Raw genomic sequence first — 17,560 nt, 5'->3', positions numbered from 1 at the left:
TCGATAAGATCAGTTTGGACGATGAGGCGTGTACGTCGCGTAATAAATGCGCGTGTGTATGCGCGACGACCGACCGATTTACTTGTATAAAAGAAATACGTAGGGACGTGTATTTGTATTTTAGGTTATATATACGCCTTTTTCACGCCACGAAATTCTACTCTACTCTTTCTCGAACGCCCTCTGTAAGATTTAGACAACACTAACCTTGACATGCGGTTACTTACACAGTTTGAATTTAGGTTAGAATTAGGTTAGATTAAAATGTGAGTGAGAAATTGTATTTATATATAAAAAAAAATTTGATGAAAAGATTGAAACATTGCTTCTTTTTTTTTTTTTTTCACGAGGATAAGAAATAAAGTTGCGTCAATGAGCATTTGTATAAATATCCTCCAGACATTTATCGTTGCTTATCATCTCTGCAAATAGCGTGTCGGTGCATTATTTTTATGATTTCGTTTTTATTATAATGTGAAATAATTTGTATTTGCTAATTCAGATTTTTTATTCGATAGGATCTCTACGTTACGTGAGTATGGAATATTACGTGAGGAATATATGTTAAGATTTTTTTTTTTTTTTTACGTGTTATATTCTATTTGTTATTATTATTTTTACTTTGAATAAAATATTAGATAACATCACACGTTTATTATCAATATTATATTTTATATCCAAGTACAAAATTTTAAGTTATAACTTTTTTTTTTTTAAGATTATTTCAAGAAATTTTCAAATTTTCAAATCAAAAGTTATATGATTAATTATTGAAGAATGCATCAATTGCTCGTCGAAAGTTTGAAAAAAAATTTGATCGAAATAATTAATAAAATAAGATTTGATTTTTATATGACAAATCGTATGAGATGTACAAATGCTCCTAATACTTAAAAATCGATACGAGCAGAGCTTATTTTATCAAACAGACTCGAGCACACGATTACTTTGATTACTGCTGTGATTAGCTCGAAGTGAACGAGTTCGAAGAAATTTAAAATTATTTTATTCGTTATTAAATAAAATCGAAAATAGTCAAATTTTTAGGATTTTTACTGTTAGAACAAAATTATTTTTAAATAAAAAATTTAATAATATATTGATCATTCGATTTATGATATTTAATGTTCGTTTAACTGACATTAAATTTCTTATAATATTTAATTTTTGTAATAACATCGACATACAAAGTATAAAGGAATCAACGAAATGAAATTCATTGAAATAAAATTCAATAGGCTTCTCGATTGGTGGTGTACAAAGGTTAATAATCAATTAATTAATATTATATAAATTTCTTCTGTTTAATTTCTGTAACGAAATCAATGAACAAAATATAAGAGAATTAATGAAACGAGATATACATTGGAAATAAAATTCTGTAAATTTTATATCGGACATCCTTTGACGTTAAATAAATATTTTGAGTATAATGAATAATGATAAAAAAAAAAAAAGAAAGAAACTAACTAATTATACAAAATTTCATAATCTATAATAGAACATAATTTCATAAGCAAAGTAATCAGCCAAGATTTATAGGCAATCTCGTATCTATCCGACTAACGAGTTTGTTACTTTTAATATTAATACAGCTATTAAGTACTAAGATAATCGATGATAGTGAATCAAATACTTGCTAATTTCAACAAGAATAACTCGAATGAAAATTCAAGTTCATTCATACGATTATAATCATTAAAATCGATACGATAATCCATCGTTCTAATATTCTAACCTCAAAAAAAGAATTTCTTTATTCTACAATTTTATTTTTATTCAAATCAAATCTTAACATATATATATATATAGAATAGCATAAAAGAATAGCATATTGTAGTTCGTACAATAGTAAAAAAGGAGGAAAGAGATGAAAAAAATGAAAATGTAAAGGAGGGGAAAAAAAAAGATCAAGGAAATATATTTACACCTCGTTGCAGCAAAGATTGTCAGCAAGCTTCACGAAGGTCGGTATAAACGCATCGCGTATAAGTTCGTGACAATGACGTTACACGTACCAGCGTAGAACGCCCCTGCATTGACGTAAATCCAAGGTTAATATGGAACGTCTCGAATCGAACGCCTACAGGTAAACCGACGTAGGCAGAGAGCCCACGGACTCTACGGACTTAACGATACAACCAGTGCACATCCACCTGTTTTGAATCGCTTTTTGAACGCGATACAAATCGATATCGGGATGGAAAATAAAGCATATTAGATACACGATGCAATTTCCCGCGAGAAACATTGTAATGAATCCATAATTTATAATATCGTCTTGCATGCGTGTTATATTTGTATACACGAATTGTAATATTCGAATTAAAATATAGACGTTGATTTCCGTGCTCATATTTGAAATTGAAAGCGTAAGCGTATTATATTTTGTTGAATGGGAAATATTATCAAATTGAAATAGATAAATTAATAACGAAAAATTTTCATGCCTTGATGTTTTTTGCATACATTTTTTTCTTTCTTCTAAAACTATAAGTTTTGTAAATTAAATGCAAAAAATAACTATACAGAAATAAAACAACTTATCATTTTAGAATAAAAAGTGTTATTTTACTTTTTCAGATAACTGAAAAATATTGTATATTTATTTGTCAACCCACGCAATGTTGGAAAAAAAGCTGTTAAAGGAAGGTCAAGTTTTATCGACGTGGAATAGTATAACATTTTAGTTGCACTTCATAAAACAAAGCTTGTAAGATTTATTAGATATTTATGATATATAACTGTATCATTTTTAAACATATGTTACATGGAAAATGATTTTAAAAATGAATGTAGTAATATTGAAATGAAGTAATATATATATATTTTTTTTTTTAACTCAAAAAATGTTCAAGATAATATTTAAAAAAATATAAGACTTTTTTTTTTGCTTGATAAGTATTGTATCATACTTCGCAAGAAATGTTTAAAGATTTTTTTATCGAATATTTCCTAAGTTGATCATACTTCTCTCTGAAATGAGATAAAATGTTAAAAATAATATCGCAAGAAAAGAAAAAAGAAAAAGAATATCTAACTTCAAGATTATGCAATATGCAAATTTTTAAAATTCTCTTGATGGAAATTGTCATTTTTTAAATATTACTTCAATTTTTTAGTATTCTAAAATCAATATCATTAAATATACTTATATATTTTATAATACAAAGTTCGAAATTATGCATAAAATATTTTTAATGAAAATTTTACCGTTTTTAAAACTTTACTTTAATTTTTTTATCTTTTAATATTTTTATTACTTATATATTATAATTAATATAAAGACTGTACTTTGTATAATAAAAATTTTAAGAAAAATTTTATATAATTTGAAAACAATTAATTTTTTCTATAGTACAAAAAAAATGCAAAATATGTTAATTAAAATGAAGAATTAATGCTGGGTAATTTACAACAATGAATTAAATTTCATATATGATTGGCATTTGCATATGACTGCATGCATTGTACATAGTTGCTAAATTATGCGTTTAATTGGATGACTCATATGTTCGAAACTTCATATATAGAGCAACAACGATAATCTACACTAAATCGAATATTTTCTAATATAAATGTACTTTGAAATCAACTTCTATTTGTATAGTGATTATAATAGAGTAATATGATAATAAAAATTGATAATAAAAATAGTAATTTTCTTCTTAGAGAAATTTATTTTAAAATGAATAAAAGAAAAAAATTGGAAAGTATCTCAACCGCATGAGAATTTGTATAAAAAAAAAAGAGTATTAAATATACGAAAAGAAATTTCTTTAATATGTTATATAATATATTACAGTGCTAAATTTTTTATTCTTTACTTGAAAAATGAAACGTTTTTAAAAAATATATTATTAAAACGTAAAATGAAAAAAATTGAAATTAAAGAAGAAAATATATTGATTATTTTATTTTCATTTTATAATATTATGCTTCTATTTAAAAAAGAAAAACAAGAAATAATTTATAACATTCAAAACTATGCCAAATCTTGAAACATTATCTGCTCGATATTTGTTAAATTTTCACAAAAATTTAGACAAAAGATGCTATTAATATGAGTCTATCGAGCTCTTTGTAAATGAAACTCGGTAGTTAGGTGTAAAGAGCGTGGTATTTCATTACGCCCGCGCTTCGATTCCAAACCTGTGTAGTAGAATCTTGACCCGGCAAGTTGCCGAGTGCCGCTTACTCGCTATATATGTACTTACTACACTGTTTAGATGTTCTCAATCGCATGACGCAATGATCGCGTTTCTGGATCGCGCGCGCGCGCGCATGCACGTTTACACAATACTCATCCTGCTTCACGATCATAAATACCTATAAGTTTGTTTTATTTTCAACAGGAAAATTTGTAACATATATCATCGATAATTTACGTTCATCGTTAAAACTCGATTATCGTAATATTTCGAGTAGAACTCGATCGTTCCGGACGAGCAAACACAATAGCAATAACGATATAATTCATCGTTGTCGTCATACTGTTCGCGAAATATCATTAATCTTCTCTGGGAAGCGAATGCACGAAATAACAAGGTCGTGCGCGAAAGAGAAGGCACGTGATAAGAAATTTGGTAAGAAAAGGAAGGTTGACGACCGGCATGTGCGCGCGCACAAACGAGCGTGATCACCTACGCCGACTATAAGCGTGGTATTGTGACGAGGAACGCCAACGAGAGACAGACGCGAAAGCCAACAAGTAGAGTAAATGACTCACCACGTGAACGCTGGAGAGACCGACCGGCTCGCTTTGCTTCTTGTCCGTTTTCTTGGCCTGCCGTTTTGCCTTACTTTCGAGAAAACGTTGCTTCAGCACCAGCGTGTCTTGAATATTTTGTTCGCATAGACCGTTGAAGCTTTGATCGAATCTTGGTATACAATCGGTTTGTCTACGTCGATAACTTTCTATCCTTCTTCTTAGACGATCGACGACCGCCTGCCTCTTGGGGGTGAGTACCTCACCCATGCCAGGTGCTTGACCCATTTGTTGCTGCAATTGCAGCTGTTGACTGGTTATGTTCAACTGGCCGGCTGCGTTTAGGTCGTGAATCCCGGCTGATTGAGCTAGGACGCTATTCTGCAGGTTGTTTACGTTGTTGTTATTAGTGTTAGTATTAGGAGCCTGACCCACGCAGACCGAAATCGGGCCAGGCGCGGTGCCGGGGGGGCCTTGCGGGGGCTGGCGGGGCAGGAGCCCCCCGGCCTCCATACAGCCCCCTAAATCCACCGCAGGGTAAGCCAGCTCAGTGAGAACCTCTGCTACCGAAGCGCCTGACGCACGCTACTGCTACTGCTACAACCTCGTCTCCCGCCGCTGCCCTCGAGCCGGGCATCCTCTGCCACCCTGCCAATGCGACTCTCAACTTCCGGTCAAGACGCATTTGGAATATTCGCGCGTCGACACTTCTGTACCACGTTTTCGCTTTTGTCCGATAATCACACTAGTGCCGATTAATTTTCAACAATACACCATGCTTCGCGTCGATCGCACAATTGTTTCGTTGAATTTTTATTCGTTATGAAATATATAACGTACGACACATATAAGAATATGATATTACTTTTGAAAATCCTTGTCAATATTATTGTATTTATGGTTCTTTGTCACTTTTCGTTTTACTGGAACAATAAATTGCTAGACCAATCATGACACGAGACACTGTAAACAATGTTCGTCGTCTTTTATCACACCAGGCACGCACCAATGTCACGTTTAGGCACTGTTTTGCCTGTCCGGTTGTTGACATCGCGACATACCGTCGATATTATACTTCGTGTTTTATTCTCGAAGCCACGTGACTGGACGGTATACCGTGAAGTCCGTGTCGTTCCAACGCAACGAGTCACCGCTGTTTAGCCTCCACGCGAATGCATTTCGCTCGAGATTGCTACGATATTTATTGAATCAGTAATGAGAACACAATATTTTCTTGAAGTACCCGCAGAAATTGTCCGCATTCCATTAATTTAATGACAATGTAACGATATTCATGAGTCGAACGATAGCATTTGTCTTCCGTGTAAAAGAAGTTTTCGAACTGTCACTCTCGACGAGACGCGCGCGAAGATTCGACAGTAGGACGGAACGTTCACCGCGCGCGACTAAGTTCAGGGCCTGGAAACTCCGTGTATACAAGAGGCGCCCAAATTGCCACGCCATCTGATAGTGATCTTTATAACTAAACAGAGTTGGCGCCATATATGAAATTTTTCTTTCTTTAAATTTCATTTATTATAATTAATTAATATTTGTCTATTATAAAATTTTGTTTTTTATTTTTAATATACTATTTTTTTTATTATAAATGTATTTTAAGAAGAAAATAATAGAAATTGTAAATAATAGAAATAATAAATTAAAATTAAATATATATAATTAATATATAATTAACATTAAATTATTATTACAAAATTAAAATATTAATGATTATAATCATTTATTTTCTTTTATATAAAATTTATTAATAAAAAAATATAAAATATAATTATTATTTAATTAATGGATAAACTTATATTATTTTATAAATAATTAATAATAAATGAATATTCTGATATATTTAAAAATTTAAAACAAAATTTAATTTTTGAAATGAGACTTAAGTTTAAAATAAATTATAATTAGTTTATAAATTAATTATTATTTTGTGTAATTTTTTAAAAAGATAAGACAAAATTTTTATATAAGTTATCATAATTTATTAGAAAAATATATAAGCTGTTTATAAAAAAAGCATATTAAGATTTTTTAGTATGATAATCAATACAAATCAATGTTAATATTGTTATATATATATATTGAAGTTAATATTTTTTTTCATGTGTTCTAAAATATGTCTCCAATGCCCTCTTTAGTCATTAAAGTCTAACTACAACTTCTCAATAAGAGCCTCTCTATAATATTCTTCTTCTCTTTCTATTCTTGGTCTTTTTCACTCCCTCTCATTACGGCACACGTCTGCATGAGAGTTGGAAAGAGGAATTGTAGTGGGAGTACGCGACAAACAACAAGGTTTTTGCGGATTAATATCAGTTCTATTTTGCTGATTAATATCAAATCCAACAAAAGAATTTTTTCTATGCAAATGACAATATATAAATATTATAATACAATATACCATACACACGAAAAACTGTAGCGCATGCCGCGTGCGCTGAATCTCTCGATTGTCCCAGTGTGTCGTCGAGTGTACGTTGGACGTCACAACAGGTAGTTGAGCGAGGGCAGCGTGCTCCGGCCTGTAGAAAGAAAGGAAAGGATCAGAAGAGCGAGCGAGAGATCGATATATTGGCACGATTGTGTTGGAAGAAGAAAACATGTCAGTAGTAGGGGAACAGTGGGAGAAGTAAAGGAGGAAGGTGACCGTGTAGAATATACTAGAAAGGGAGAAAAATAGGATAGTAACAGGGAGGAGTTTCACTGTGTCGGATACCTGCACATCGTGCCTGTGCACAACTGCTCGTACACAGCTTTAAATCTAACATGTACGAGACGGGTTACTCACGCGTTCCCTTTGCTCCTTATCTGCTTTGCAGACTATATCTCTCTTTCTTTCTCTCGCACCTTCCTATTTAGGGGGAAATGAAATACAGCGTTTCCCCTGTCTCTAACGCCTGGCCATGTTTCCGTAGTCTGCCGTTAAATCTTTTTTAAAAGTAATGTATATAACTCTTATATAGAAATTATTTTATATGATACAAATATATTTAAGAAATTATTGATAATATTTATGTATTTATATTTAAATATTCCTTTTTAAATATAACTTTTTCAAATATAATCATATAAATAAAAAGAAAGATTCTTATATGAATTTTTTATTAATTTATAATAATATTGAATTTTGTTTTGAATAACAAGAAAATGTATATATTTATATATACATATATAAATGTATATTGAATATATAGAATTATATTTAATAAATAAATTGAAATAGTTTTAACATTTTAATAAATTTATAGACAATATATATAATTGCTAAATTATAATTATAGATATAAAATTTATTTTAGCTAAAGGATCAACAAATTATGAAAGTTACTTTTAAGCTGCTTCAAGTGTTGCCATCTTTCGTTTATTTAATGTAATGAAAATATCTATTCTAATCGATAAATCATGTAACTATTATTATGTGAATTTTTAAATAACATTTTTATAAATTGATTATATATGTTTCAATTATTTATATATTTATTATGTATTATATGTATTATATTGTAATAATGATCTAACCTGTATAAATCTAACATAACCTCTGAATGTAAACTATAAATTGGTTGTTGTGATGCATGAGTCAAGATTTATTATCAATAAACCCTTTTTAAATAAAAATTTTAGTAAAATGAAATAATATATATTGTATTACAATTTTATATTATTATTTTACGTGTAGTTATTTCTTGCGTATATTATTTAATATTATATTAGAAAGTTAAATATTATTTAATTATATGTTAGAAAGTATTCTTTAAAAAATAAAATTTTAATCCATAATAATTAAATAATAAGTAAATAATTCTATCATTATTTTTTGTTTAAAAATTTTAATTTTAATTTTAAAAAATAATGGATTTATTAAGTGCAAAGAATACTAGAATTCCTTTTATATCAGGAACAAAACCTTCATTAAAAAATTCACAATTACTTGTTTCAAGTGGAATTCCTTCTTTAGATTATATAATAGGTTTGAATATAATTTTTTGAATTTATAAGTAAACAATTTTAATTATAATTTTTTATTATATTATTATATATTGTTTTAGGTGGTGGATTACCTATTGGTTCTTTATTTCTTATTGGTTCGTAATAAATGTAAAATATAAAAACATATTTATATAAATAATATAAAATATAAATATAAAAACTTATAAGAATTAATATATAATAACATATATTAAATATATATAATTTTTATTTTTAGAGGAAGATCGATATGGTACATATGCAAAAGTTATGTTACAATATTTTATGGCTGAAGGTGTAGTTACTGCACAACCATTATTAATTGGATCTAAAGATACTAAAACATCTCATCTTGTGTCAGAGATGCCAGCTGTTATAACAGATCCTAAATCAATTGATGAACCTTCTAATTCTGATGAACAAATGAAAATTGCTTGGAGATATCAAAATATGAAAGCAATTGATCCTTCTCCAATTGGAGGACAATTTTTTGGTCATTTTTATGATCTTACAAAAACAATGGAAAAAGAAGTAATTGAAAAAGCAGATATAACACAATGGTACGATGATAGTTGTCCTGTAAAAGATAAAATCTTTAATAATACAACATATACAAATTTATTGAAGTGTATTCAAGAGACTTTGAAAAAAGGACAATATTCACTTTTAGAAACCCCTGAAAAAAGACAAGTTTTAAGAATTGCAATTCATTCATTAGGATCTAGATTATGGTGGAGTGATTCTGAAGATGAATCGCATCAAGACTTGTTAAAATTTTTATATTATTTTAGAGCAATCTTAAGATATTCTTATGCAGTTGGTGTAATAACAATACCTACAGAATATTTTGATAAATCCGTATGTTTTATTTATGTATATTATATATTAAACTTTCATATAATTTTGATATAAATTGAAAAATATTGATTATTTTATTTTTAGGATACTATTGTGCAACAAATTGAACATTTATCGGATATTGCAATTAGATTAGAATCATTTGCGGGCTCACAAAAGGAAACGAATCCACTTTTTAAAGACTATCATGGTTTACTACATCTTCAAAAGATGCTTACTTTAAATACCATGGCACCACATAATCCAGATTCACGAGATCTTGTATTTAAATTACGTCGTAAAAAATTTGTTATTGAAGTAAATAATTAATTATTTACTTTTTGTTTATTAATGTTTATTAATGTACTATATGTATGTAATTTTTTTTGCTAATTTTTATTTTAGGTTTTACATTTACCACCTGAATTGGGAGATACTACTCAACGGGAACAAGATGAAACAGTACCCCAATTTGGATGTTCAAATCAATCAAATAAGAATTTAGACTTTTAAAAAAAATATGATGTACATTTAAGAAAATTTTATTTTTTATGTAATTTATTAAATCTTAAATTACATATTTTTAAAATGATATTAAAACTTTTCTTTTTTTACTTTTTTTTTGAAATTTATTTAAAAATAAAAATTAGTAGTAATATCTTACAGGTGAACGTCATATGTATTATTTGAATCAGAACTGCATACTATATCGCGTGAATTAATGTAGACGAGAGGAGATAGGCTTCGTGAACACACAATAATACATATAACACGCCTACCTTCTATACTGATATTATTTATATTTTATTATAAATATTAAAAATACTAAACAAGATTATTTAAAGCTATTTGTTTAAATAATTTTATTCTATTATAATATCATTTAATTTCAATAGAAAAAAAAAATAGAAATATTCAAATTTCTGATTGATATTTTAATTTTTTATTATAATAGTATATCATTTAAACTAACTTCAATATTCTTAAAAAATGGAATGAAATAAAATAGATGTTTCAAAAAATCTTGATTAATAATATTTATAGAATTATATACAATAATTAAATGTTAATCAATTTATAGTAAATTAATTTGTAAATAGAAGGTATAATTGAAAATTTTCACGAACGTAAACGAAAATAAATAAGTCGAGTATTACTCATCCATGACGATTACGCCGATTAGCTGTTAACTTCCCCTGTATGAACTTCGACATGCATCTGTTATATCTGTAACAATCGCATAAATACATACGAACATTTCATCCCCTCTTATGTGCTTTTTTTTGTTTCGTGCCTTTCTATTTCCTTCCGGTTCCATCCGGTCGGTCGCGCATGAGGGCACGTAACGCAAGCGCACCTACAGATGCTACTATTCGTACGGCACTGTGAACCATCTATCACGCGGTAGCTTTTCAGTGTTCAAGTTAACGCGGGCAAGTACACTTCAAAATTGATAGGGTGAAAAGAGAAAAAAAGGAATAAAAAGGAATCGATGATACGATCTTAAAAGAAAAATATATATATATATTTGAAATGAATTTTACTCATCCCGTTAACATTCTTGTTTATCCTGGCCATTAATGGAGTGTCATCGCGAAGGATTGACGTGACGGATAGTCACCGGCTTCTTGTTGTCGTGCACGTACGTTAATGCAGAAGAATTTTAAGAATTCGACGAATTAAAATGGAAAGAAAAAACTTTGGCATGTCTCAAATTTTCGTGTGTTGTTCGAACATCATTTTTCTGGTGAGTTGCTAATAAATCAAATTATTTTTAGTTATACAGAATTATACATTTTAGATGATTGTTTTAATGTAACAAATTCATTCTTCAAATTAAAAAATTAATAGTAAAGTTTTATTTCAAGGATAATAGTAATTCGGTGAAAAGAATTTGAACGAATGTGAAAATTTAGAAACGTTAAATCTGTCTTTTTCAGATTTCGGGTTTCACGTTGATGTCATTAGGAGCATTGTTATTAGCCGATGATGAACGTATTTTACTGTCGCGTTTATTGGGACCGGGTGATATACATCCCGATCAACCACTTTTCTATTACTTAGCATTTGCACTCGTTGGACTCGGATTTCTGATCACGTTAACTGGTCTACTTGGATGTTGGGCAATTTGTCTTTATAATCGATGCATCACAATTTCGGTAAGAATCTATAAATTTTTGTTTAAATTTCATTAATTCATTTCGAATAGTTTCAGAATGTTCATAATTTTCTATTATTTTTCAATACATTTCTACGCAATTTATGTTTAAGTAAATTGAGAATTAAGATTAGAATTAGGAATTAGAATAGTAAAATGTAACGGAATTACAAATAATCGTGTATTTGGGAAAAAAATAGCTATATAAAATAATGCTTAGAATCTCGCAATTTCTATTCAAATATCGTATATTTAAAGAGAAACAAATTGCAATAAGACTTTCTAATTTCACATTTCACATTTCAAAAATTAGATCAACGCAATAAAATTTGAAATTCATGATGGAACGTTTTAAAAGTTTTTCGAACGGATTTAAAAACGGATATCTATTATTGATTTGTTTTATAATTATATAGTTTATTTTATACTTGTGAACTGAAAATAGTATTAGTTAGATATTCCAATCGTGTAAAAGTCAAAATCTGTACGATTTCACTCGTTGAGTTTATTCGAACCAAACTAAAACCAGATTTCCCGCTTTGTCGGTCTACTCGTCATGCGTCGTTGCTCGAAAACGGATCCATATAAATCAAGGAACGCGTGCTTACGGAAGGAGGACGAGATGCATCATTTAAACGCAGTAATTATTTCATAGAGCTTATTAGGTGAACAAAAAAAAAAAAAAAATAATAATTACTCCATGAAGATATGTTTTGATATGTTTCGTTATATATATAATGTTCACAATTGTGATGTAAAATTTAGATAAGTAGCGTATAATAATTTTAAATATAGCCATGAATGTCTAGAATTCTAACTTTTTATTAGTAACAGTCTATTTGTAAGATGTACCGACCGAGTCAACGAACGAGGCATCGTTCTCGTATTTTACTTCTGGACAGTGCCGAGATATATAAATATATTGAGAGTAGTATATGTATATTTAATATTATTTTTTTTTTTTTTTATAAATTTGATCTATAAATTTATTACGATAATATCATAGAAGTATTCGTTATTATTTACAAATTCGATGTAACGAGCGTAATATTTTCTAAAATTATAATGATAATTTCATAATAAATTTTTCACGATATGATAAACCAAAGGAATATAATTACAAATTATGCAATTAATCTGAGAATCCGTTAATCCAATAAATGCACACGTGTAATTATATTTACACACATTTAAAATACATTGAATCAAAATAAAAATTTATCTCTGTATTTTATACAAACGATTCGAACATTAAACATTCAATAACAAATAACGAATAACGCTCGAACAAGAGTTTCTTCTTAATTACTTCGCTCATTATATTTTATCTCGTAGTTCTATCCTCGATATTCCTTACCTCATAATCTCCCTTTTTCTTTAATTACTTTACTCATTACTTCGCTTTATTTTATTTACTTTTACTTCCAGTATTTCATCGCTATAATCCTGCTATTACTCGGCGAATGTACCGTATGCGTTCTCGTGGTGTTCTGGCCTCACGTTTTAGGCATCGATGTCAGACCGGCACGATTGATACGAGCTTTGCAACGAAGCTACGCCGTACCCGGCCGAGAGCAATTCACGGCAGCCCTTGATCTCGCACAAACAATGGTACGTCTCTAAATCTCGAAACCAAAGTGTTTAACAAAAATAGACTGATAAACAGGGTTTATTTATTCAGTTCCACGAAATCGATGATCAAAAGAAAAAAAAAAGAAAAAAAAAAGAAAAAATAATAGCATGCACACACATTTTCAATCTATGAAAAACCTGCCTCGATCTTTTCAGTTTGCTTGCTGCGGCATAAACGGAAGCAGCAATTACGGCACCTCGTGGTGGCGGCTGCAGGAAGTCGGCCGAAGAGAATTAGTGGTGCCTCTCAGTTGCTGCACCCTGAATAATGTAAACCAGACCGATTCCTTCCTCAATCCTGAACCTGCCAATCTTACTTTCTGCCAGGCTTTGAATCCCGCCGAACATCAATATGCCCGCCACACTACGGTACGTATCATTAATGAGGATGTTGTTAAACGTGTGCGGAAGAAATAAACATTTTGACCGAGCGACACGTCCCATTATAATATAACAATATAGTAATTGTAATTGCAAGTCGTCGTCACTTATTGGCTGATGGAAATAATTTTTGACATTCGTCCGTGTCGGTAAACATCGAATTCATGTTTACCGATCGTACATCATCAATACAATAAAGTTAAGTGGTTCATTTCTCTTGTAATACGATTATTATCTTTCGATTACATTTGCTAATCGATTTTCATATTACTATATTATCTATAATAATATCGTGATTGTAATTTATTATTACGTTTATCAATAATAATAAATTCGTGATCGTAATATACATCGCGATATATGGATTTTAGTTACTCACTTTTTTTTCCATAATAAGTTCGGCGTACGTTGAAAATCGAGGGCGAAATGAAAACGTTCTGCTATCTTTGCTGTCACACACGCACGCGTTCAATAATGACCCGCATGCGAGTATCACACGCCTAAGGGAAATTCAGTCGGATGCGGGTTGCATAAAAACGGGAGCGAACGTTGATGTATCGTTCAATCTGTATCTGTATCTGGAAACGGGCGCGTCCGTCGGTAAACAGGGAACGGAAAAAGGGCGGTGATGAAGTTCGTCTATTGTGCCAGAAAGTTTTCTTATCTTCCTTTCCCCCGCCCCTCCCCATCCTCTTCCCGGAGCGTATTTAATTTCGCACCGTTGCGTAGAACACGAATGCAGATTGAAATGTCATGTGACGATTGTGTTAACGATTGTCCACAAGTGATGACATTATCTTTTAGCGCATATAGAACGTTTATACGTTTATAAGAGTCTTATGAAACGTTGTACGTTTTATCTGAATGAATGAAATGTACCTCGATACACGTCGCGTTTGCTTTGAAATTTAAAGAATTTATCGAGTTGAAAAAATTGATTGGACGAAAAAAGGAAAATTAAAAAGAAAAATTATTTGAAACTATATGTTTTCAATCTATCGATTTATTTCTTTTTTTTTTTCGCATTTTTAATATCTTCTGCAAAACTCAAAAACTCTGGATCAATTCATATTACTATAATATATTCATAAAACATTTTCTTCTTTAGTTTCTTCTTTAATTTTTTTATCTATAATCTTCAAATAATTTATAAATTATTTATTTCAATCGGTAAAATATGGTGAAATTTAGAGTCAAACTTTCATTTGTCCTACACTTACGCATATTCGATTATTTTTATTTGATAATAAAAAAATAATAGATGCGATAATAATCTCTTAAATTATTTTCTGTCTCATATTTTATTTTTTTATTTTATAAAAAGAGAGATTAAATAATATTTGTTACGTAGGGTTGTTTGGAAATGTTGGAGAAATGGACTCAAGACCAAGCGTTGATATTGCTCGTGATTGGACTTACTATTATTTTCGTGGAGGTAAGCGCACTTCTAAGCACATTCTTCGCCTGTTCAAAAGGGACTAAGAGAACTAAATCACAAGCATCAACATTCACGTCCACGCAAACGCTCAGCCCATTTAACGAGAGCGATCACGATTTTGGTAATAAGTTTTCCTTTCTTTTTTAATCAATTTTTTTTTTTTTTTTTTACGAAAACGAATCATTATTGCTATGGCGTTTATAGGATTAGATATTGAGAACAGAATGCACGCGACTGGAACAACGTTTGGCGCTAAATCATGAAGATGGCTAGAGGGCAGTGAGGGTAAATCGTCGATCGATATCAAGAATACGAAAACTATGTCGAATTTGTCCAGGCTAGGGGATGTAAGAAGATTTAGTAAAAGTATAATCGAAGAATGGAAAAATTCTCCAGAATTTGATGAGAACGAAGTGTTGCGAAGTGATCAATTGTACGAAGAGCGTGCAATAGATGTCGTGCCAGACTGTTCCAATAAAACTTGGTCAATAGAGAAAAATAATCTCGACAAAAGTCGTGATGATAAAAGTAACGCGATGAAGTCAAAATTGCATAACAGTGCCGCCACTGTCAGAAGTATTCCAATAAAGAATTATCAGGCGTCGATAGCCCATAACATTGGAACGTTGAGACGATCAGAAATACCTCAACTCCAATTTGAATCCTCGATGTCCGAACCTGATAAGAGTCTCCGTTTAACTAAATACAAAACGATATCTTCTCCGCAAAACGAAGTTAAATCTCAAATTCGACGATCGACCATGGCTTCGAAGCATTCGGAAATTTTAAACCCATCTAGGAGATCTTGTCATTCTTGCGACTACCAACGCGAAATTCAAAATGAACAGCGTAAGAACTCGAAAATAAAAACATTGGATAGAAGAATTGTCAAGAGTGAACATAACGTTTCGAGTCAAAGAGATGATCTTAGTGATTTTGATAGTGATGATTATTTTCATAAATCTCCCCCTCAAAAATATAATATCAGCCATCGAAGATCAAAAGAAGACACAAGAATTCAAGATCAATCGAACGAGGAATCGATGGAAAATAGAGATTTAAAACGATTGAGAAACGAAGAAACGCGGATCAAGAGTAAATGGGGAACCATTGATTTCAAACGTGGACACGTGGGTCAAAAAATATCGGCGTACGAGGAAAATGCCAAGCGCGGTAATCGTAATTGGACGTCTCTCGACACGTATCAAATATTTCCCGAAACGAATTTAAAGAAACATCGAGCGATCGGTGTACCATTAGTAGGTATGCATAACGCGTGCGGTTTGCCCGTAGTGGCTTCATGGCACGATCATGAACTATTGGAACCTTTGAGAGTCAAAGGAGGTAAAATTTTAGGAACCTTAAGGCCGATTGTCAAAGGTTCATCGCGCGCTTCGATTAATTTCCGTCATCGAACTCATCCTAAAAGGAGAATGGTCGAAACGAATCAGAGCATTTCTAAAAGGAGCCAAGTTTTAGATTTAAAAGAGTCTGATAAGAAGATTGATTATCCATCGATAAAATCATTAGTTTCTTTGGAAGCAGATGGGCTAAGAAAGAAAAGGAGACATCGATCTTCATTTAAGGCGAAAAGAACTGGTACGTTTTCGAAAAATACTATGAAACGAAAGAGTAGATCGGATGAAAGAAAAGATAAAGAGAATTGTTTGATCGGCAGTCTTTATAAAAAATCGTTCGAATCTGGAAATACAAAAAGACAAACTTTGTATGCAAGAGATGATGGAGAGGACGCTGTGCAAGTTCTTAAGAGTTTATGTTTAAATCCTTTGGCACGAACGAAATCTGATACTGATATGATATGGTAAAATTAACGAGACGTGAAATAATTGGAATAAATATTTTGATTGAACAGTCAATGATATTTATATCATTCATTTTTCTCTAGATGTTTTATTTGCATGTATAATTGTAATTAAATTTGATTTATCCTATATATTGGATGATTTTGTAAACTACAGTTCTTGCAATTTTTTAATTATTCACTTTCAAATAATACAAAAAAATAACGTATTCCGCTAAATTTTTATTTATATTGAACATTATTAAATATCCAATATACATTAATGATATAATTTAAAAATATTTAAATAAATTATAAAAATACAGATTTCTAAAATGAAAAATTTTATAGAAATTATTTTTGAACTTTTTCTATTTCAGTATCTTGTTTTGATTCTTATTTTATTCAACTATTGAAATAATATTACATAAGTAACGGATAATTAAAATTTTATAAATAATATTGTTATTATTATAATTAAAATTATTATTGAAATATATTATTATTGAAATATGCCAATAACATTTATTGTCATATTAAGATAACAAAAATCACATATAATCTTTTTGATAGAATTTTTAATTTTTTATTTACAGTATAAATTATGTTATTAAATTG

General features: G+C 30.1%; 3 protein-coding genes across 5 annotated transcripts in view; 2 read left to right on the top strand and 1 right to left on the bottom strand.

Annotated features, from left to right (window-relative positions):
* The window catches only part of LOC408877 (neurogenic protein mastermind), a 225,854-nt gene extending 219,730 nt beyond the window's left edge, over positions 1-6,124 (bottom strand). The window contains exon 1 of one of the 2 annotated variants that reach the window (XM_016912569.2): positions 4,730-6,124. In XM_016912569.2, coding sequence (XP_016768058.2) covers positions 4,730-5,221 — 492 coding nt within the window. In that variant the 5' untranslated portion in view covers positions 5,222-6,124. The remainder of the gene's footprint in view (positions 1-4,729) is intronic. The other variant, XM_392407.7, reaches the window with a different exon arrangement.
* An 871-nt stretch (positions 6,125-6,995) lies between these two features.
* LOC411156 (putative elongator complex protein 4) lies at positions 6,996-10,051 on the top strand. 2 transcript variants are annotated; one of them, XM_006569515.3, is made up of 5 exons: positions 6,996-7,665; positions 8,776-8,811; positions 8,934-9,553; positions 9,638-9,850; positions 9,938-10,051. In XM_006569515.3, the coding sequence occupies exons 3-5, from the start codon at positions 8,966-8,968 to the stop codon at positions 10,043-10,045; spliced, it is 909 nt and encodes a 302-aa protein (XP_006569578.2). In that variant the 5' UTR covers positions 6,996-7,665; positions 8,776-8,811; positions 8,934-8,965; the 3' UTR covers positions 10,046-10,051. The 2 variants fall into 2 exon arrangements, with proteins under 2 accessions (XP_006569578.2, XP_394630.3); XM_394630.6 differs by lacking the exon at positions 6,996-7,665 and adding an exon at positions 8,232-8,696.
* An 833-nt stretch (positions 10,052-10,884) lies between these two features.
* Positions 10,885-17,093, top strand: LOC724310. Its single transcript, XM_001120114.5, has 6 exons — positions 10,885-11,279; positions 11,473-11,691; positions 13,119-13,301; positions 13,479-13,691; positions 15,055-15,262; positions 15,415-17,093. The coding sequence occupies exons 1-6, from the start codon at positions 11,217-11,219 to the stop codon at positions 16,965-16,967; spliced, it is 2,439 nt and encodes an 812-aa protein (XP_001120114.2). The 5' UTR covers positions 10,885-11,216; the 3' UTR covers positions 16,968-17,093.
* The last annotated feature ends 467 nt before the right edge of the window (positions 17,094-17,560 follow it).

This window comes from Apis mellifera, linkage group LG6 (genome assembly GCF_003254395.2).
Source record: "Apis mellifera strain DH4 linkage group LG6, Amel_HAv3.1, whole genome shotgun sequence".
Lineage (NCBI taxonomy): Eukaryota > Metazoa > Arthropoda > Insecta > Hymenoptera > Apidae > Apis > Apis mellifera.
The sequence above is the reverse complement of the archived record's forward strand: the minus strand, read 5'-3'. Positions and strand labels throughout refer to the sequence as shown.